At 37.6% G+C, this 21,037-nt stretch overlaps 1 protein-coding gene across 1 annotated transcript in view; it reads left to right on the top strand.

Moving 5' to 3' along the window:
• LOC100488029 overlaps window positions 1-21,037 on the top strand; it is a 69,209-nt gene that overhangs the window by 11,885 nt on the left and 36,287 nt on the right. Inside the window, exons 5-10 of the mRNA XM_002931745.5 lie at window positions 630-760; window positions 1,523-1,689; window positions 3,162-3,247; window positions 3,949-4,029; window positions 7,100-7,211; window positions 8,249-8,424. Coding sequence (XP_002931791.3) covers window positions 630-760; window positions 1,523-1,689; window positions 3,162-3,247; window positions 3,949-4,029; window positions 7,100-7,211; window positions 8,249-8,424 — 753 coding nt within the window. The remainder of the gene's footprint in view (window positions 1-629; window positions 761-1,522; window positions 1,690-3,161; window positions 3,248-3,948; window positions 4,030-7,099; window positions 7,212-8,248; window positions 8,425-21,037) is intronic.

Raw genomic sequence — 21,037 nt, 5'->3', positions numbered from 1 at the left:
GCATATTTATGACTGTGTTATAAATAAAGGGCATCTCCCTGAGGGCCATTTTTTTCTTGACTCCAGTACGTCCTGGCTCCAGAGCTTGTCAGAGAAGTACTCCTTGCGGCAATTTTTCACTGTAACAAAAATATACAGGTTTATATAATGTCATGGTACTTAAGTGAGCTCCAGTTCCATGACCTATAGCAACCAATCAGACTAATCCACTGTGATTGCTGATTAGTTGCAAGCTATTAACAGGACATAGGTGAATTTAAAACTGTAACAGACAGCACTCCTGCAATTGTGTTAAGAAATGTTCTTTTTTATTGGGATCTCTGCACACTCTCTGTGCAGAGATCCCAATAAAAAAATGAAAAAAAAAACGAAAAAGAACATTTCTTAGCATAATTGCTGGATTCGAGTGCTGTCTGTTACAGTTTTGGGTTGTTGCTAATTATTTGGCTCCTGGGCAATGGAGCTTACAGATCTGAGCATCATTGCAATCACTAAACATTTTTTCACAGGATTGGGATTTTCTAAAAGCATAGGTGAACTTAAACTATGTTACCACAAAGTGTAATAATCATTTTATTTATGACTTAGTGGTTAATGCTGGTTACTGTATAAAATATTCTTTGCCCTAGATTTACCTAATTATTGTTACAAGAAAGCAGCTTCCATGTTGTGTCACATTTGCCGAAGCCCAAGATCAGATGAACTATGAATGTCCTGTGTCTCTTACTGCTTTTTACAGACCTCTCTCCATAAAAGGAAGGTAAATGTAAGGACTAAGCATGGTTTAAATGTGTAATATCTTCCAGGCAACTGTGTGACTCCTTGTTGACAGACCACTTTACAAAAGAAGGAGATATGTTATTATGTTTATTTCTGATTATTGCTGCTTATAAAAATCTAGCCATATATATTGTGACACAGGGTTGCTATATGGTAAAAACATTGCTTTTGAAGTAATCAAGTACAACTATACTATCTATTATGAATGTTTGAATGTTGTTTAAAAGAAGGCACTCTTTAAACAGTGGCCTCAATGTAGGTGTCCATTTTTAAATTCCTGGCTTGGAGGCAAGTTTTGGAAGCATAGAGATACAGTTTTACTCCAAGCAGAGCCTCCTGCAGGTTAGGACCACCCCCATCTTTAAGAACTGGAAATTTGGCCCTTAAAGTTACTAGGAGTGGCTTTTTGTCACCTATTGTAACCTTGAGGGCACTGACGCCTGAAGTAAGTTTCTCAGCCCGCCTCATGGCAGCAGCCTCTGGGGGCTATCAAATAGCCAATCACAGTCTTTATTTAGCACCCGCAAAGAACACTTTTTTATGCTTATGTAGCTAACCAGAACAAAAAGTTGGGGTTCCCTGATTTAGACAGTAGAGTTGACAAATCCCTAAGAGAACCAAGTGTGGCACACATGCCTTAAGATCGACAGTCCTGGCCATTTCAGTTACTTGATTTCCATTTGTTTGTATACTTTATAATCTGAAGTATAATGACAAAATATCATGCATTGTTTTCTTGCAGTGATCCCATTCATACAATTTCCAGTCCGTATATGGATCTTTTAACCCAAAAGTCCAAAAGAGACCCTTTTGATGATGCTCCTCTTAGTGAGAACTGGAGGATTCCTGAGTATGAATTAGACATGAAAATGTCATCTGCAAGTGTTTCCTGCATTTATCATTATCGAGGTACATATTATTATTATTAAAGAGCTTTCCAACATTTCCTGTCATTTTATTGGTTTTTGTGTGTTTTTTTTTTTTGCTTGTTGTGGTCATTTAAATGGCACGTCCACTCTATTTTTTATGGCATAATGAAAGTAAGTGTAATTCTAAACAATTACACTTATTCCAATATACATTAAACATTTTCAATAAAATTAAAGTTAAATGTAATTACTGTCTCTTCCTTGCTTGTTTTGACTACCTACGCCATTGAATCATTGCATCAGCAGTCAGCTCTCCTCTAGCTAAAACTCAGTTTCCCTGTAATGCCTTGCACCTTTGTGTTATTATCCTTCTCAGGTCTTTTAATCCCATAAAGGCATTGTGGGAGTTGGTGGTTCTCCTAACTAATGGAAACTGTAGGGGCAGATTTATCAAAATTCATATTTGTGTAGTTTTAGAGCCTTTTTCAACTTTGACTAAACTTAAATTTTTTATTCCTTATTTATTAAAAAATGTGATAAAAAAAATGTAGACACAAAAACGTGTAAAGCAAACGTGATGTTGTAAACTTTACATCACTGTAATACTTTGAATAGCTCCCCTAAAAAATACAAAAAAAATGTAATATTTTGAGTGAAGTAAAGTAAAAAGTCAGCAGAACTTGCCAAGCTTTTAGTAGATTTGGATGCATAATAAATTGCAAAAAAATAGCATTTTTCAAAATTAAACAAAATTGTGATTTATTATTATTATTGAAAAAAAATACGACCATTGATAAATATGCTCCCGTAGTGTAGACTAAAGCTGGAATGCATTACGGAAGAAATATTTTTATCAGGCCGGCATGTGCCACCTCTGCTGCGTTGCAAGATAAGCACTGAAACTGCTGTATAAAACTGTATAATACAATATTTAAGGAAAAGTGTCCCAACAAATGGGAAGAGTATATACATTTAACTGATACATTAATCTGGCCTTTGCAGCATTAAAAAAGGCATTTGCATTTTCTTCCTATCAACTTTATCTCAGATTTTTGTGGATAGAAGTGTAATCAGTGGGGGTGATAAAGCACAAGATTTTCAACCACTCTTTTTTTATTCTCTTTACCATACTGTAGTAAATGTGTAATCAGTAAAACCACAAAAAGTGCAGTGATTACAGTGTGTTATTCCAATTCACTATGCCCATGACCAACCATGCTATAATACTCTCAAATGGGAGATTTGTTTAATCACTTGAGTTTAGCATGTTTATTTCCCAAATGCATTCTGGAATTCTTCCACGACTTTGGTCCGGGTTTATTAAACAGTGGTAAAAATCACTGCGTATTTAGTTTTTCTATGGTATTGTCTCTTTTTTGGAATTACAGTATGGGCTGATAACTATATTTTCCCCAATATGAAATATAAAATGTAGAATTTAGCCGTGAATCCACTAATTCTATGTTTTTAAGAATATATTAAGTAATATATACATATATGCTTCTTATACAGGGTGCACAACCATTATGAAGTTGTCTGAATTTTGTCATCATGCAAGAATCTGCTCATTTAAACCATTAAATGAACTAAATGCCAAGGTAACCCACATCTGTACAATCTGTTAACTACACAGAATTTTATTTAGGGTGAACATATTTATTAAACTAATGGTAGATAGGGCATTGGGTCAATACATTCTTCTTAGAGAGAACTTTAGCTCATGTACCCTAAGGAGCCATGAATGATCCCTATGGTTTTTAAGAGTAGTTAGGTAAGATAGCTCAGGCATGCTGTCTTCCACAAAGATACATGCTTATTGGCACTGAGGTGTGCCATAAGTGTCAAGTTAAAAAGCACCTATTGGCAGCTAAAGGGGTTTTGATTGCTGTGGTTTGGGAATCAAAATGTGCAAGTGGTAACCCAAACATTTTGAATTTGTAATGGCAAAAGTAGCCTTCTTTTGCTTGGTAGTCTCTCGTAAACACATGTAAAAAAAATACTTTTATAGTGCATAAAGGACCTACTGTAATTCAGTAGTCTTACTCTGTATGCATTTGCCTCCATATGTAATGTGCCACAAACCAGACTTTATTTTTTAGAAAGATAGTACTTGTGTAGATATTTACAACAAACTTGATTGCATTACATTTTTATATGAATGTTTTTATTTTTAAATTCATAACCCTCACAAGAAAAAAACACCCAATGACTACAATGATTTTGGTGCCATTTCGTAAAATTTTTTTGTGAAGCGAAACAAGGCAGTTTCATGCATTCATCATAATCTGCTTTTATTTAGGCTGTTTCAGAATCAGAGTGGTATAAAAAAGAACAGTCCTGTGCTACCAAAATTGAACTTCTCATGAAACATACAATCCAGGTGAGTTTGATAGCACCCTTGTGTCATTGTGCAGAGCTGTTTTAAATATTATTGTGTAAATACCTTGAACAGATGTAATCAGCATAAGTAAAAAAATGGCTTGCATTACCAAACATCAATAAGACAAAAAAACATGACAATGGACTGAGCAAAAGTGATTTGCTTCTAACCTAAAATCTCAGTTTTTTCATTGAAAAATGTTATAACATAAACTGGTGTAAGCTATAAAAAAGCACAATGCGACTAGAGAGGCTGCACTGATTGAAAACTGACTGTAAACTTAATTAGCAACAGGGAAAGATTGCTATTTGAACAGCACTGAAACCAAAATGCATGAAATGTAACAGTATCAAAAAATTGATTGGTTCATTCACTGGATTAATTGATAGGTTGGATATATCTATTTTATGGGGCCCATTTATCAAAGTCCAAATTTCAGACTTCTAAAAGTTCAATCGGATTAAATGTGGTCATATGAAAATATTGTGGTACAATCCGAAAGGTCCAAAATCTTCCTATCCGAACAATCGTAAAAGGCGCAAAAAACTTTATGACTTTGAACCTTCTGTGCATGTTTTTGGAAGCCTCCTATAGGACTCAATGGCACTCTGCAGCTCCAACCTGGCCCAAGGAAAGTCTCCCATAGGGCTCAATGGCACTCTGCAGCTCCAACCTGGCCCAAGGAAAGTCTCCCATAGGGCTCAATGGCACTCTGCAGCTCCAACCTGGCCCAAGGAAAGTCTCCCATAGGGCTCAATGGCACTCTGCAGCTCCAACCCAGCCCAAGGAAAGTCTCCCATAGGGCTCAATGGCACTCTGCAGCTCCAACCCGGCCCAAGGAAAGTCTCCCATAGGGCTCAATGGCACTCTGCAGCTCCGACCCGGCCCAAGGAAAGTCTCCCATAGGGCTCAATGGCACTCTGCAGCTCCAACCTGGCCCAAGGAAAGTCAGGATAACGAAGCTTGAATGAATAACAAAACTTTTGTACTTGTTGCGACAAATACGATTTTGATTTCAGACTTCTAAAAGTTCAATCGGATTAAATGTGGTCATATGAAAATATTGTGGTACAATCCGAAAGGTCCAAAATCTTCCTATCCGAACAATCGTAAAAGGCGCAAAAAACTTTATGACTTTGAACCTTCTGTGCATGTTTTTGGAAGCCTCCTATAGGACTCAATGGCACTCTGCAGCTCCAACCCGGCCCAAGGAAAGTCTCCCATAGGGCTCAATGGCACTCTGCAGCTCCAACCTGGCCCAAGGAAAGTCTCCCATAGGGCTCAATGGCACTCTGCAGCTCCAACCCAGCCCAAGGAAAGTCTCCCATAGGGCTCAATGGCACTCTGCAGCTCCAACCTGGCCCAAGGAAAGTCTCCCATAGGGCTCAATGGCACTCTGCAGCTCCGACCCGGCCCAAGGAAAGTCTCCCATAGGGCTCAATGGCACTCTGCAGCTCCAACCTGGCCCAAGGAAAGTCAGGATAACGAAGCTTGAATGAATAACAAAACTTTTGTACTTGTTGCGACAAATACGATTTTGATGCACAACTTGTCACAAGGTACGAAAAAGTCGCACAAATTAATGAAAAAATCACATAAAATACGCACAGTTCTAAAACTTCGAAAAAAAATACAAATTTTTAGTATTCGGACTCAATCGTACATTGATAAATGGACCCCTATGTATCTAATTAATATATCTATTTATTCCATTACATTGCTGTAGAATAAAACTTAACATTTAATTCATTCTTTTAAGAAACTAAAGTGCAGCAAATAAAATAACATAAAGAGTATATTTGTGAGGGAAGTGATGGCATAGAATACAAATATGGACCCTAATTCAAAGCATTCACCCTATTATTTACATATACCCAATAACAAAGGGAAGAAAAATAGATAAAAGTAGATAATATTATATCTGTATAGACTTCTTCAGACTTTATACATAGTGTAAAAAAGCAGAGTAAGGGTCCTTTAACAAACTGCTAGCCAAATCTATGTTGAGATTTAGTGGTGACTAAAGGCGAGGAGCTGCTGGATATTCTACATATTTAAATTATTAGCCACTACCCTTTCTCATAATTGACCAATCATTTCTTAGTGGTCAGGGATCCAATAACCTATCATCTTTGCCCATGTCACATTCTTATTGAATTCCATCAGACCACCCTTAATCGATTCACAACATTGGACCAAGAATAACTCAGTAATCTCCTTTGGAATTAACGTAAGGTTCTCCTGTAATAATATTTGTTATAATAATAATAATTAATAATAATAATAATATTAATTAATAATAATATTATTTTCCACTCTCAATCTTAGACCTAGACACATATCTTTCATGTTCTGTTTAACAATATTTATATATAAATATTTTATATTTGGGAGATTATACTTTGCTATATCTGTTTTACATGTTTAAATACCTTTTTACTTTTTATGGACTGTTACAAAAAAAAACAATATATGTAGCCGATACAGCAGATTTCTTGTTTATGCAACAGTAAAAACCGTTTTCTACATGTTTTACTGTCTTCTATGGGTACATTGCATTGTAAGGTGCTTTGAAAGATGGAGGAAAATGCTTGTAAAGAACTTTATAACCATACTAAAATTAAATCCTGTAGCATTACAGAGGCTTCCCTGGCACTGCCAGAGAATAAGGGGTTAAGGTTTATAAGTAAAAAAAAACACATATATTATTCTTGTGTAAAGGCTTCCTTTGATCCAAGGCCCAGAAAGTGTAAGTATGCGGTTAGCAAAGGTATGCCATTTTTATTACTTAGTTGAGAGAACTTCATTAAATTTAACAAGCACAATAAAAAAGCAATGTGATAATGCAGCTCTGCGTACTGTTCCTCGACCCGTTGCTTTGTTACAAGCACCTGCCACATTCACACTGCTCACAGAGTTGTGTTACTAGCAAATAGCGAAAAATGTGCGACTTGAGATAACAAGTCATTCTTGAAAAAAAATCTTGGATTCCAATCAGTTTGCCCCCAAAATATGTGTAAAAACAGAATTATTACAATATTGCCATATTAATTTAAAAATAATTTTCTAGGAGAGAAACTGGGAGAAGAGACTTCAAGGATACAATGACAGTCAGTTGGACATACTCTGTAGTCAAGCAGAAGAGCAGATTCGACTCTATAAACAGAGACTTCCAAAGCCAGGTGAACATTTAAAAATGCTAAGGGAAGGTGCAATGAGGGTGTAACCACATAATTCATTCAATATAGGAAAGGGCATGAACGCATTTTGGACAAAAAGCTACTAAGAAACAAAACCGGGATTGTTTGTTCCTATATTGCAGTGTATTGAAGCTAGGCAATAGTAATGTGCGGGTGAGGAGGGTTTGGCCCGACATGCACAACATATTTGGGTTATTGATGTGTTCAGGCAGAGCTCTTCCTGCCACCCTTCCCACCTGCGACCTGACTGTGTCCTGCTTCCGTATCTGGCAGCTTCTATTAATAGATTTGTGCCTGCTCCGCCCCCTTCGTGATAGATAGGGTGGCACAGGTTGCGGACCCAGTTGCAGGCTGGGTCTGGAGTGGGTTTTGAGCGGATGGGTTAGGATCAAGTGTAGGTCAACAGTATGTTGACCTGCACATCAATACTGGCCTAGCATGCCTTAGTCGTGTCTGGTCTGGTCAGTCTTACACTTACTTTAATTTCTTTCTTAACAATTCTAGTATTTCATAATGCATTTATTTTTAGGGGCTACATTTTACCTGCAACTTGCTTTTCTTAAATGTGCAAATGGTTTTCCTTTTTATTGGAAACCACAAGGGTCACCTTAGAAGTTGGGAATGATGGTAGCTACAACATGGAGCTGACCATTGCTCCAGGATACACTTATAGCAAAATAATTATTTTGCATACACTAAACATTTTTAAATTATAAAGCAGAGTTGCGTAATGATATTTCATAAAAGTCTTTAGGTGACCGTACACCGTGGTCCTTCAGACCAATTCAGCAGCTTATCTGCCCAGTCGCAAATGAGCAGATCTTACAGTATATGGCCACCTTTAGTTCCTATTTCAGTTTATGAGATGTTTATGCATTTGAACCCACAAATCCCCAACTTTTTCAAGTTGTTTTATATTGCTGTAATACATAAATTAAAATAAACAGAAATCTGTGCAAGTGAATATTTGACTGCCAAGTGCTGAGGAGGGAAATATCCTTTGTGTTTTTGTGTAAAAGATGATGTACTCCATTACAATGATGGAACATCCTCTTTGGATGCACTACATCAAGCCGCAATTGCCTACGCATCAGCTATCAAACTACAACCAAAGAACCCCAAGTACCATTTCCATCTTGGCATGGTTTTGGAAGAACATTTTTATGCTTCTGAAATGTATGGCTTCAAGAAAAAAGTAAGTGTCTTCCTTCTTTCATGGAGTACCAATGCATTATATACATAGCAGTCTTATTCATATTATTTCTGTGTATCTCCACTTTGGCTATCCCCAGTCATACTTAGCAGAGCATAGAGTTCTCTCTCACTCAGAATTGCCTTCACTTTATATTGGAGGAAGAGAGCACACTGCTTCACACAGACAATAATCATAGCACCAATGGCGTTTAAACAAGGGAATAGTAATGTATTGCTAAAACTTTGGTGGTATTTTTTTTCAAGATGTTAAATGCCAGACAGAGCTATTAGTTACATATTGAAGTATTACTCACTGTAAGATTCCAAACACAATGTCTCAAGCCCTTCAAGTTGAATTTCCAAGGGATTCTCCAGAACATTGAGTCTACAAAGTTGAGTGGAAAGTTAAAGTGAAATTTATAACAGTGGCAGCATAGTCGAGATTTTCTAGTATTTATTGAAATATAGAACCATCAAAAATGTTTTCTTGTGTTCTTGCCTTTCCAACATCACATTCGTTTTAGTACAAATGATTTTCTTGTACAGGTATAGGATCCGTTATCCAGAAAGCTCTGAATTACTTTTACTGAATAATTTTTAGAAATGATTTCCTTTTTCTCTGTACAAATCAAGCAGTACCTTGTACTTGTTCCCACTAAGATATAATTAATCCTTATTGGTGACAAAACAATTCTTTTGGGTTTATTTAATGTCTGAATATACACTTGAGGTGTGGAAATCCAAATTATGGAAAAATTCCCCAGGTCCTGAGCAATTTGCATAACAGGGCTGATACCTCTACATTGATACACTGTCTGACATACATCGTTGCAGTAGGCAAGCTTATTTAAGGAAAATTACCTTATTTAAGGTAAATTACCTTTGTACTCCCTTTGTCCTTTCTATAAAACTGAAAGTTGCTCATTGGCTTATCGTAAAGCACAGAAGCGCAGTACTGTAAGAGATCATAATTACAACATTGTACTAGAACACTTTCCCTTTGTAAAACAGCAAAACAACTGTAAACACTAAAAATAAAATGTACTAGTTTCTCCTTAAGTCCTCTTTGCAGTCTTCGGAGTAGAAAGGGGTGCCTGTAAGCATTATAACGTAATGTAGCCCTGCTGCCACTGCAGCATAGTATACTCTGCTCAATTTATGCAAGGGTCACTTGTGAGCTACAGTGTCCAGCTTGTAAAAGTTGAGGTTGCATCTATGTTTCACATAAAACCATCACAATTTTATTATAGGCAGCTGTATACATCTGTCATGAGATCAGGAAATTGCTAGTTTAAATAAGCACAGTGATTATAGCAGATATGAGACAGATGTAGCCAGCAACCACTTAAAGTACTATAGTTAGAATCAGCAGTGAGAACTGTTAAGTAGCAGCACCTCCATACAGTTAGCCAGGAGTTCAGACAGCAGGCAAGTTCAACATATTCCTTATTAGGAGGAAATTACAGTGTTTTTCTTAAAATAATTCACCCCAAATAAGATAAAAGGTCCCTTTTACATAACATAAAATTGTGAGCATGGTGTGCACATATGTTCGCTTTAAATGTTGAGAAATTTACAGTGGGTGGAGCTATCTAAACAATACTTCTGTACCATGCTAATTTTTCTAGGTTTTATCCATAAAACTACAGTATAAAGCTTGCTTATTTTCTTATTTGGAAGCAGCATTACTTCAGGAGAGAGTTAAACATTTCCTAGTTACTAAAAAAATACCCTTAATATTTATTAGGGGATCTGAATGACATGCCCAAAATGCAGCCAATAATCTACAGCAAACTGTCAAATTCCCTTAAATGTAATTGGACTGTCAAATCATATAAATTTGACAACAAATTATATTATTTGACATCAACCCACCTTGGATTTACAGTTTAATGCAACCCCCAACCTCCTCGTTTCATTGCAAAGGGATGGATTCTGAGTCGGGGAGGCCTATTTATCAACATTCTCATTTTCGTGGTTTAGAGGTTTTTTTTTTAAAACCATAACTAATTTCCTCTAAAACGACAAATGTCTAGTCATTTATTAAAAATTCGGAATTGAAGAAAGTTGAACGAAAGAAAGCACAGAAATGCACAAATGGAGCGTCCAAAATAGTCGAAAGACTTCAGTACCACAAAGCAAAAAACAGTTAAAACCAGGACAGTTGCCCATTGACTTCTTCATTACCTCAACAGATTTTAAATGACGTATTTTTACTTTAGGATTTATTGCAGTTTTGACACATAATAAATGACGGAAAAAAAAAATCACTTTTTTTTCTTGTGTAAAAAAAAATAAGAATTGTGAAAAAAATTAAAATACAAACGTTAGTAGATGCCCCCCTTAGATCCCCATTTACCAACATTGTGATTTTAGAGGTTTTTGAAAACTCATTTTCACATAAAACCACAAATGGCAAGTAATTTATTAAAACAATCTAACATAAAAAGCACAATGGAAAAAGCCTCAAAAAGAATCTGAATAGGACTACGAAAACCTTGATGCCCTCTTTTCTGTAAGAATTTTTGTGTGCTTACAAACGAAAAAAATCCTGAAAACCTCTAAAACCACAATTACAATTAGCCTAAGACAGTTCCCAGTAATTTCTACATGACATCGTCAGCTTTTAGATGTCAAAGTTTTGTATTAGTGTTATTACAAATAGCGGATGAGTTTCTTTGTAGAGTAATTGCCCTATGTACAGTAAATATATGTGAGGATATATCTAGATAAGTCATTAGTGGAAAGTATTTTGGAGACAGTGAGAGTCTCTGAAAGGGAGAAATAAATATGTACACTGTCATTGGTATTAATGATAGAAATGCATTATGAACCTAGAATTACTAACAAATGGAAAGGGGCAATAGAAAAGATTGAACAATGTCAAGAATAGAAAAGATTGAACAAATAATAGAAAAGAATAGAAAAGCAATAGAAAAGATTGAACAATTGAAAATTCAATCAACATGTTGGTTCTCAACAGGGATCTTTATCAAGATCATCTCCATAAACGGCCTCTACTGCTTAGTTGGGCACAAGGTGCTGTTTTATTATTACAGAGAAAAAGGAAATAATTTTTAAAAGTTTGAATTATTTGCTTAAAATTTAGACTAGGGGGAGATGGCTGCTATGTAATTTGGAGCTTTCTGGATAATAGAAATGTATCCAATGTATGAATGTAATACAGATTATCAGTGGGTTAGTTCTGTGCATCTAAAAAAAATTTCCAGCAATTTCAATTAAAGATAAAATTCCCTTGTAGTTCATTGTCTTAAAAAAAAAAAGCCTGTTAACTTCAAACAGACAGAAACAATCCCAGTCCCTGAGTGCTTTCAGAAGTCTGGATTTATGACTGCTGCCATAGACCAAAATCATTGTGGTCAAGCACTGCCATCTACTGCCCTTATTCAATTACCAGCACTCTCTGAGCTTCAGAACGATTACTGGCTGTTCTTCATACAAATCTCTGTACTCATTGCATTCTCACTGTCTGTTAAACTGTTTTTACTCAACAGAGTGGAAAGATATGCATATAATGCCTGAAAGATGAAAATTGACCTCTAAGGGCTCATACTGACGGGCATATTTATCTGCACTCCCCTGCGGTGGTGTTCTCCTGTGTTTCTGCCACAGGGGAGTGCAGATAAAAATGCATTCCAATCTTTCTTATGTGGCTATACTCACACATGCAGCAGCATGATGCATTCCACCTCTGTTTGCTACTTACATGCGCCTGTGTAAGTACAGCCGGATAGGGAAGAATGGGCTGCGTCTGTTGGATGTTCCCATGTGGTGTAACGCAGGAAGGATCCACCGCAGGGGAACTCAGGAACAGATGCCTGTGAGTACGAGCCCTAAAGAGAATTTTAATTGTTGTTCTATTGCCTAAAAGTTAATTTATTAAACAAAACAAGGTCTGTTATACAAGGTATTTTGTTAACCTACAGGGTAACATATTTCATTAAATTTCTGTGGAGGAATGATATATTTTGCAATAGTTTGTGTAAATCTAATTGAGAATAGAAAATATTTTAATATATTTCAGTCTATTACGGGTCCCTTATCTAGAAATCCATTATCGAGAAATTCTAAAATATTGAAAAATCGAGGCCATCTCCCAGAGCAATTAATTTAATTTTAGAAATTATTTCCTTTTTTCTCTGTAAGTACCTTGTACTTGATCCCAACTAAGCTGCATGAATCCATATTGGTGACAAAACAATGCTATCTAATGTTATATTAGTGACGTGACTTAAGTTCTGGGGGCCTCTCTGCAAACAATCATTGGGGGGGGCTCCCCCCTCAGTGGACTAATAAAACTTACTGTGGATGACAGATGTATACCTAACAACACTTAAAAAAATAGAAAGATAGGAATAGTTATGCACCGTTCATAGTGTGTTGACATTTTTGCTATGCCCATTTAGTGGCCATGCCCCCAAATACCATGCCCATTTTACAAAAACACACCCTTTTCCATGTTTGGAATGGCAGCATCAGAAGCTCAAAGTACAAGACAGACAGAGCGACCCCCACCATTTCATGACATATTATGGTCCAAAGCATTCTATGATATACTATAGCACCTGCATTTCATGCCAGTAAGATCACTGCAGAAATGGCCCAGATGTGCCAGGAAGATTACTGCAGATATGGCCAATGAGTATTCCGATAACCCCAGATATGCCAGTAAAGATCATTGCAGAAACCAGCCCCCCACACACACTGGGGAGTCTGTGGGGCCTTATTTACACCACAATGATTTTTAGCAGACTTAACGAGTGTAACCAATAACATTGGCCTGAGCCATACAGTTAAAGGTTGTCCGTCCTGTATCCCTTATAAGCTGCTGTGCTTCCAAACAGATGGAAACTAATGTCCTGTTATACTGAGGGTTAGGAAAAAGTATTGCTAGGCCAGGAATCCCCAACCTATTTTACTTGTGAGCCACACTCCGATGTAAAAAGGTTTGGTTAGCCACACAAGGTGATATCACCCATCACTCATATGTGAAAAAAAAGTTCATATTAGGACATACCGTTTAATCCATATGGCTCCTCCTCCCCTGTGGATAATAACCCCAGCACATAATTAAACACCTTAGGGACCATATAATAACTATTTCCAAATGCTAACAAACTCCCAGAACAAAACCCCACCATGCTCACCTCCCACAGCCAGAGCAGGGCAGGCTAAGTATGGCACACACAGGCAGCATAGGGCAGGCAGAGTATGGCACACACAGGTAGGGCAGGGAGGGTATGGCACACACAGGCAGGGTAGGGCAGGGAGGGTATGGCACACACAGGCAGCATAGGCAGGCAGAGAATGGCACACACAGGCAGCATAGGGCAGGCAGAGTATGGCACACATAGGCAGCATAGGGCAGGCAGAGTATGGAACACACAGGCAGGGTAGGGCAGGGAGGGTATGGCACACACAGGCAGCATAGGCAGGCAGAGTATGGCACACACAGGCAGCATAGGACAGGCAGAGTATGGCACACACAGGCAACATAGGGCAGGCAGAGTATGGTACACACAGGCAGCATAAGGCAGGTAGAGTATGGCACACACAGGCAGCATAGGGCAGGTAGAGTATTGGACACACAGGCAGTATAGGGCAGGTACAGCAGGGCAGGAGACAGGGAAACCTATCAGGACCATGCAAGTATCCGATCAGGACCACAAGATGAACATTATGGACTGTACTATGTACAGTGACACAATGCTGGCTCCTACAGTCTGTCTGTGAATAGGTGAGCAACGTGCAGTCTGAGGTGGTAACAATGCAGAGTCTTACAGGTGTGAAAACGCAGGGCTGACAGACTGAATCTGAGGTGTGAACAATGTGGGGGGGGTTAATCTCAGTACCGATACTATTTAAAGCTGTGAAAGCAGTCAAAGCAGCCAGACATGAATGGGGGGCCACACAAGGGGGTGCCGAGGGCCGCCAGTTTGACAGCACCGTATTAATTTAATATGCCAAAAGGATGAATAATTATTGCAGTCACTTGTTCCAGTGCTTCATAATTTAAATGTATTACAATGAACAATATATCATTTAACAGCCAGTTTCAAACAATGCCTAGATAAGGGAACCTTTCATATAGTAAATCAGCTATAATAAACTCAGAGTACACATTGGCTGATATTTTAGCACAGTTTAGCAAGTTCTTAACCATGTGTTTGGATTCATGCAACCTAATTTTATATTTAGAATTTAATTGAAAGCATGCAGATTCCAGTTGGCCTGGCAAGCTCCTATGCATGTTCTAAGATGATCTTTGGACTTGGCGTTTCAATTTCCAACTCAAAATAAAGGAAAATAATTAAGAACCACAAGTAAAATTAAAGTGTAATTGCAAATTATCTCAGTATACCACAGTATACATCATACTAGAACAAGTATATGTGAAGGTCATTGTAATACCTTTATTTGAACCCTTTCCAGTATCTCTGGTCTGGTTTTCTGTACTTTCACTTATTTTCTATTTCTATGTTTGTGTCATGTGTCAGCAATTATGTTCTGTATGCATATTAATCATGGATGTTCCCCATTATAACAACTTCTGCTGATATTTGGCAGATCTTGCTTTGAGCATTTCTACATTTAGACTGGAAATGGAGGTCACTTTTTTTAAAGCTATTCACACAGTCTGGATAGCACCTTAAGTTCCCAATTATATACTTTGTGCAAGTTTCAAATGTTCCTTCACACTGTTGTCCTTACAACTTTTTCCATGTGAGATCACAGACCATTTAAAATGCCTTTATTTGCAGTTTATGCAATGCTGGGGTTGCCATCTTTGCTGGCTAAACATGAACAAATGGGGTGGGGCTAATGGCATTGACACTGGAGGTTGGCATGATGACTTAAGGAAAATTCTGTCCAGTTTTCTCAACATTGTAAATTGGACAGAAAGGTTTGAACTGGACCCTTGAAAAACTGGAATATCCAGTTCAAAACCAGACAGGTGCCAAATCTATGAGTAAAACCAATGCTTTAATCAAAGGTATGAATTAGATCTGTAATACAGAAACCAGTTTACAGAAAGCTCTGAAATTCTAATCTAGAAAAACAATTACTCATTTTGAATGGTTTTGCTTTTTCTTTCTGTAATAATAAATATTTCACTTTACTCAATGATAACTAAGCCACGTTGATAGAAAACAATCGCAGTATCTTAATATTTAAATGTTTTTCATTTATTGGTCAGATTATTGTTCAAGTTTCACAAGGATAAACCCAAACAGCCAGGTAAGACCTGAAAAGCCCTTAATGAAAATCGAACTGTTGGTTTGAAAACGAAACAGGTGGCAACCCTAGGCATTGTAGAGGAGCAATGTTGTTTACCTCTAGGGTTCCTCAGGAACTATATGGACTATAATAATCTAAAGACTATTAGCAACAATATGGCTGATTCATTAAAACAAGCGCTATTTATAGCATGCGTTAAAAATTTTATCACGTCTAATTTTTCGCATCTTAACGCACAATTCACTAAAAGGATATTTGCTTTAATTTAGACGCGATGCTGTTTGCGTTATTTAAGTCGCAAAGACTATTTTCGTGCAACGCATGCTAATTAACGCAGCGTGCTACTTGTCGCGCGCGCTAATTAACGCATATACGCTACTTATCACGCGCACGCCATATTAGCCATACACACCATTACGTTCGTAAAACTACTTTTTTTGAAAATGTCCATTTCCCTGCAAACTGGAGGCTGCATCACTCTGGGGCCAACACAGACTTGAATAAATCCCACTGCAAAGTCCATATTGTGTTGCCAAAAGCTCATTAACTGTACTTTTCTATAATTACCGCCTGCTCCAAGTAGGTGTTAATTTTTGCATAGACTAATGCGATATTTAGCGCGTCTAACTGTTTGCGAATCACGCGTTAGTATTATTTCTGTGCGCTAATTAACGCAATGCGGTAAAATGAATGCATGCGCTTGCGCGCTAATTAACGCACATGATATGTGACTTAGCGAATGCGATAATACTTTAGCGATGTGATAAAAAGAATGCGATAACGCTTATTGCACTTTAGTGAATCAACCCTAATGTGTTCATTGTGTTCTCCATTTCAGCTGCTCTACCAAATTGGCCTACCATTTATGGTTATGAATATTAAAATAGGATTTGGCTGAAAATGGAAAATCAGATGTAGGTATTTATTAGCTGACCATGAGGTAGATATAGATATATTCTCTAAGTACACTTAGGGGCAGATTTATGAAAATGTGAAATTAGAATTTACCACAGAAAAATTCACCAACTTTCTGTGGTGAGCTCTAATCTCACATTTTCATAAATCTGCCCCTTAATTATACAGGTATGGGATTTATTATCCAGAATCCTTGGGACCTGGTGTTTTTAGGATAAAAGATCTTTCTGTAATTTAGATCAACATACCTTAGGTTGACTAAAATATTAAATAAAACCCAATAGTATTGTTTTGCTTCCAAAAAGGATAAATTATATCTAGGTAGGGATTAAGTACAAGGTACTGTTTTATTATTAGGAGAAAAAGGAAATCATGTTTAAAAATCAGAGTCTATGGGACTTCCCATAATTCGGAGCTTTCTAGATAACAGGTTTCTGAATAAGGGATCACTTAGTACTCAGATCCTCCTCAGCAACACTCTTCTCTTTCTTTGTTCTCTTTCCCTTTTGTGCCTCCCTTTCCAGCCTTCAAACCTGTCTGGTTGTCAAACAATACTGTTTAAATATAAGTAAATAATTGAAACACAAATAAGTAAGGTCAAGAATTAGGATTTTGCTTAACCTACAGTATCCATTGATAGCTTTCTGATGTCACCGGGATAAAGAGGTTCTGCTTCAATAATATCTGGAGGAGGAAAGGTTGCCTGTCTCTTTCCTATAACAGACAAACAATAATATCTGCTGGGCATTTCACCTTTAAGTAACATTTCATCCTGTGCAAACTGGCACCACATTTATTGAGCTCCGTTCTAATAACGAACAGTTCTCTCATATGAATATCCTTAATTTTTGACGGTAGTACACTTTTATGTCCTGGCCTTTTAAAACATCCTCGGGGACTGCTTTCAGAGCGGCTCTGAGCTATTGCAAGAAATCAATGAAATGCCTGTAAGTTATTTTTCTCTTTTGTCACGATGCTTTCCTTGTCTAAGCTGGATTGTGACACTTTTGCTGACCTTCCATTCATCTTGAAATTGTTATTCTTGTTAACAAAAATGAAATCTAAATATGCAGCGTAACCCGTTCCCCTCGTGAAAGATTTCAAAGACGAAACACAAAAGTAATCCAGATGATCTAGATCAAACATGGTTAATTGTAGCTGTGTGTAAGAAAATATAATCCAGACTCTGTGCCTATGCTGCTGTACCTTCTGATTAAAGGGTTTTAAAAATGACAGATACATTGTGGAGATTTAGATTTAGATAAGGGCTCTTAGGTTAAATTACAGGAGCATATCCACATTTCAGCGACATGAAATAACAGGATGTGGTCAGGTACTCAGCTGTATCTGGTTTTTGCAGTCTCCAGAATTAGTATTCAGAATCAAGGAAATCCAGTTGTTTATTTGCAAGGAAATGGCAAAAGATTGAAAGCTGAAATGAATATTGTGCTCGCCGTGTCCCAGTATCGCACAATCACTGACCCTGCCAATGGTTATAAACAAGGCTCATTCCGGACCTCTCCACTAAAATAAAATTCAGGCAAGGCACAACCATCACATAACTTAATGGCAGATTCATCTGTTATAGACATGTAATATACAGTATTATTCAATTTACACAGTGAAGTCCAAAGAGTGTGTTTAGGTGCAGGTGGTCTGTAGACAGAGTTCAGTTTACATTCTTAGTTTTGGTACCTGGACACAGCGCTATAAATGGCTTCCAGAAGGTCACAAAAAGTTGATACATGGGTTGAACCTAGCATCCCTTAATTAGAGTCTAGTGAATTGTGTGTGTAGCATATTGATAATTTATGGCATAGCTTCCTAATTGTGGTACTGCTGGAAACCATTTCCAACAATGTTTTATGTGTGGTCATCTTAACATGCCATTACTGCTGTTAATATTAATGACCCTTTTAGATAAAGGGTAACTAGTCTTGTGAAACTATTGCTGAGTCCTACGCGGGTCCAATTTTTAAAAGTTAGACCTGATATACAACCTGCATTTTTACCTGGTTGGACCTCAGTTGCCTTATCCACCACCTGATCCACAATCCGTTGCGCACCATTAAACAGGAAGTGGTGTTGCTGCAAACCAGAAGTGGCATCATCAGAAGCAGGCAGGGCAGAAAAAAGTTCTAAAAAATGTTTAAAGGAGAAAACTTGCTATACAGTAGATAATAACCTAACCTGCAGACCCACATCTATACCCACACCCGAAAATCCTACCTGGAACCTGAATGTTACTCACTTTTTTGCGAGTAACCCACGCAGGGACGGCCGAGCCAACTGGGTGCCCTAGGCAACTGCAAATGCGATGCGCGTTGAGACGTGCAATGTGACACGAAACTGACTAGGGGTAGGCAGGAGAGGCTCCTGCCTGGCGCCCCCCAATCGTTGCGCCCTAGGCGGCTGCCTCTTCTGCCTACCCCTAGTTCCGGCCCTGAACCCACGTGCAGGACTCTAGCTGAGAGCATATCTGAACTATTTCCATACTGTCCAAGATGAGGCTGCTGTTATTACTAGAATGGAAGTGCATGGATAAGTTCTAGGAAGTCTAAGTTCCCATGCAAGAACAAAAAGGGGCATAGCTTTTTCAGATATAAAGTAGTTAATTTGTCTTCCTAGTCTAGAATAATGCTTTACAAAAGTAAAGACTTTCTTTTAGAATTCTATACTATCCTTTAATCCCCAAGCAAATCTTACATTTTTGAGACTACTTCCTATTCGGTCATTTAAAAAAAAAAAAAAAAATAATAATAATAATAAAAGTCTTTATTGGATCCGTGATCCCATTGTCAGAATCATCACACATAGAATTATATTGGGAAACAGGGGCTATGATATGACTTCTGTCATAAGTTGTGGCTTATATTGCTTATGTAGCCCCTATAGAATGATCTAGGACAGGCAAACTGTGCATACTGAAAGCTTAGAAGCAAGCGGATTCTCCTAAGGAAACAATTGCTGATGTTTTAAACACTAACAGACTGTATGCAGGCTAAAGGTATCTTCAGGGTGCCCTAAATACAGCTAGGAATTTAGAAATGCACTGAGCATGTAAAAGAGAGGGGGATTGATCCATGCACATTCCCTGATCCTCAGTGGCTATGTAGTGCAATTGTTTACAAAAACAATAACATAGTATCAGTAATTTAGTTCTATCTGTGCAAGTGTTTACAAAACAGGGGTTTTTAGTTACAAAGTTATTCAAACTATTTACCTCCGATCATATTTTAAAAAGGCTGGCACCTCCCTGCATGGTAGGATGTCTTGGCATAAGTGTCTCCTGACCTGAGCATTGGTTTCAGTCACATGGCTTAGTCCTCCCCCCCCCCCCATTAGCTTTTATAAGGAGAGAGACTGCCAAGACTACAGCATTGTTCCCACAGCCTTAATCCTCCCCCACTCGGGGCTTTTAAAGGAGATATACTGCAATATAACACTTGTATAGATACTAAATTACTTACATTGATACTTACTGTTTTTGCACCTGCATAGATACTGAATTACTAGTGTAACTAGTGTATATATATATATACAGGGAAGAGTGGAGCACACCCTATTGAGGTTTAAATGCCTTAGGTGCTGGCCAAAATAAGGACATATAAGGACAGAGAGCCGTACACACAAGGACTTAACAAAAAAGTGAAAAAATATATTGAAAAAAAATCCAACGTTTCGAGTACTGACTGAGGAAGAGTACAGTCAGTACTCGAAATGTTGGATTTTTTTCAATAAATGTTTTCACTTTTTTGTTAAGTCCTTGTGTGTGCGGCTCTCTGTCCTTATATATATATATATATATATATATATATATATATATATATATATATATATATATATATACAGTGTATTTGGCATACAACATTGTTTTCCTTCTAGTTAACTTATTGCTACTGAAAAAAATATTCAGTCAAGTGTTAATGCATTTTCCTGTTTACACACAAAATTGAATAGTGAACCCTTTCCAAGTTTTCTGTCAGGCATGTGATCCATCTGGCTTATTGAATTGTTTTGAGAGTGCTACTTACATCAACACAGAAGAGTATGCTTCATTTCCAAATACCAGACAGGGCTTTCTCCAGCTGCGAAAAACAAAGTAGGAAAAGTAATGCTGAAAAGGATTAAATGAGCCATGCCTCTTGTAGCATAATATACAGAATGTTAATGCCCGCAGAACTAGAGCTTTAGCATGGTTTTTACATTTCTGTTCCATTCTAATACAATGATAGTATGGTTTACCGAATGCCCTAGTTGTCACCTTGATACTGCTGAGCTGCAACCACAAGAACGCACAAGACAGCTGGTGATCCCAACACATACTGACTGATGCGCATACCTGGGAATCTTTAAGGTTTGACCCTGAAATTTAAGGTTTTGACGGACACATCAGCAAGTGCAGCCAAATTCTTGCAGTCATACAGTCCAAAGCCACA

The sequence above is a fragment of the Xenopus tropicalis genome, chromosome 5 (genome assembly GCF_000004195.4).
Source record: "Xenopus tropicalis strain Nigerian chromosome 5, UCB_Xtro_10.0, whole genome shotgun sequence".
Classification (NCBI taxonomy): Eukaryota; Metazoa; Chordata; class Amphibia; order Anura; family Pipidae; genus Xenopus; species Xenopus tropicalis.
The sequence above is the reverse complement of the archived record's forward strand: the minus strand, read 5'-3'. Positions and strand labels throughout refer to the sequence as shown.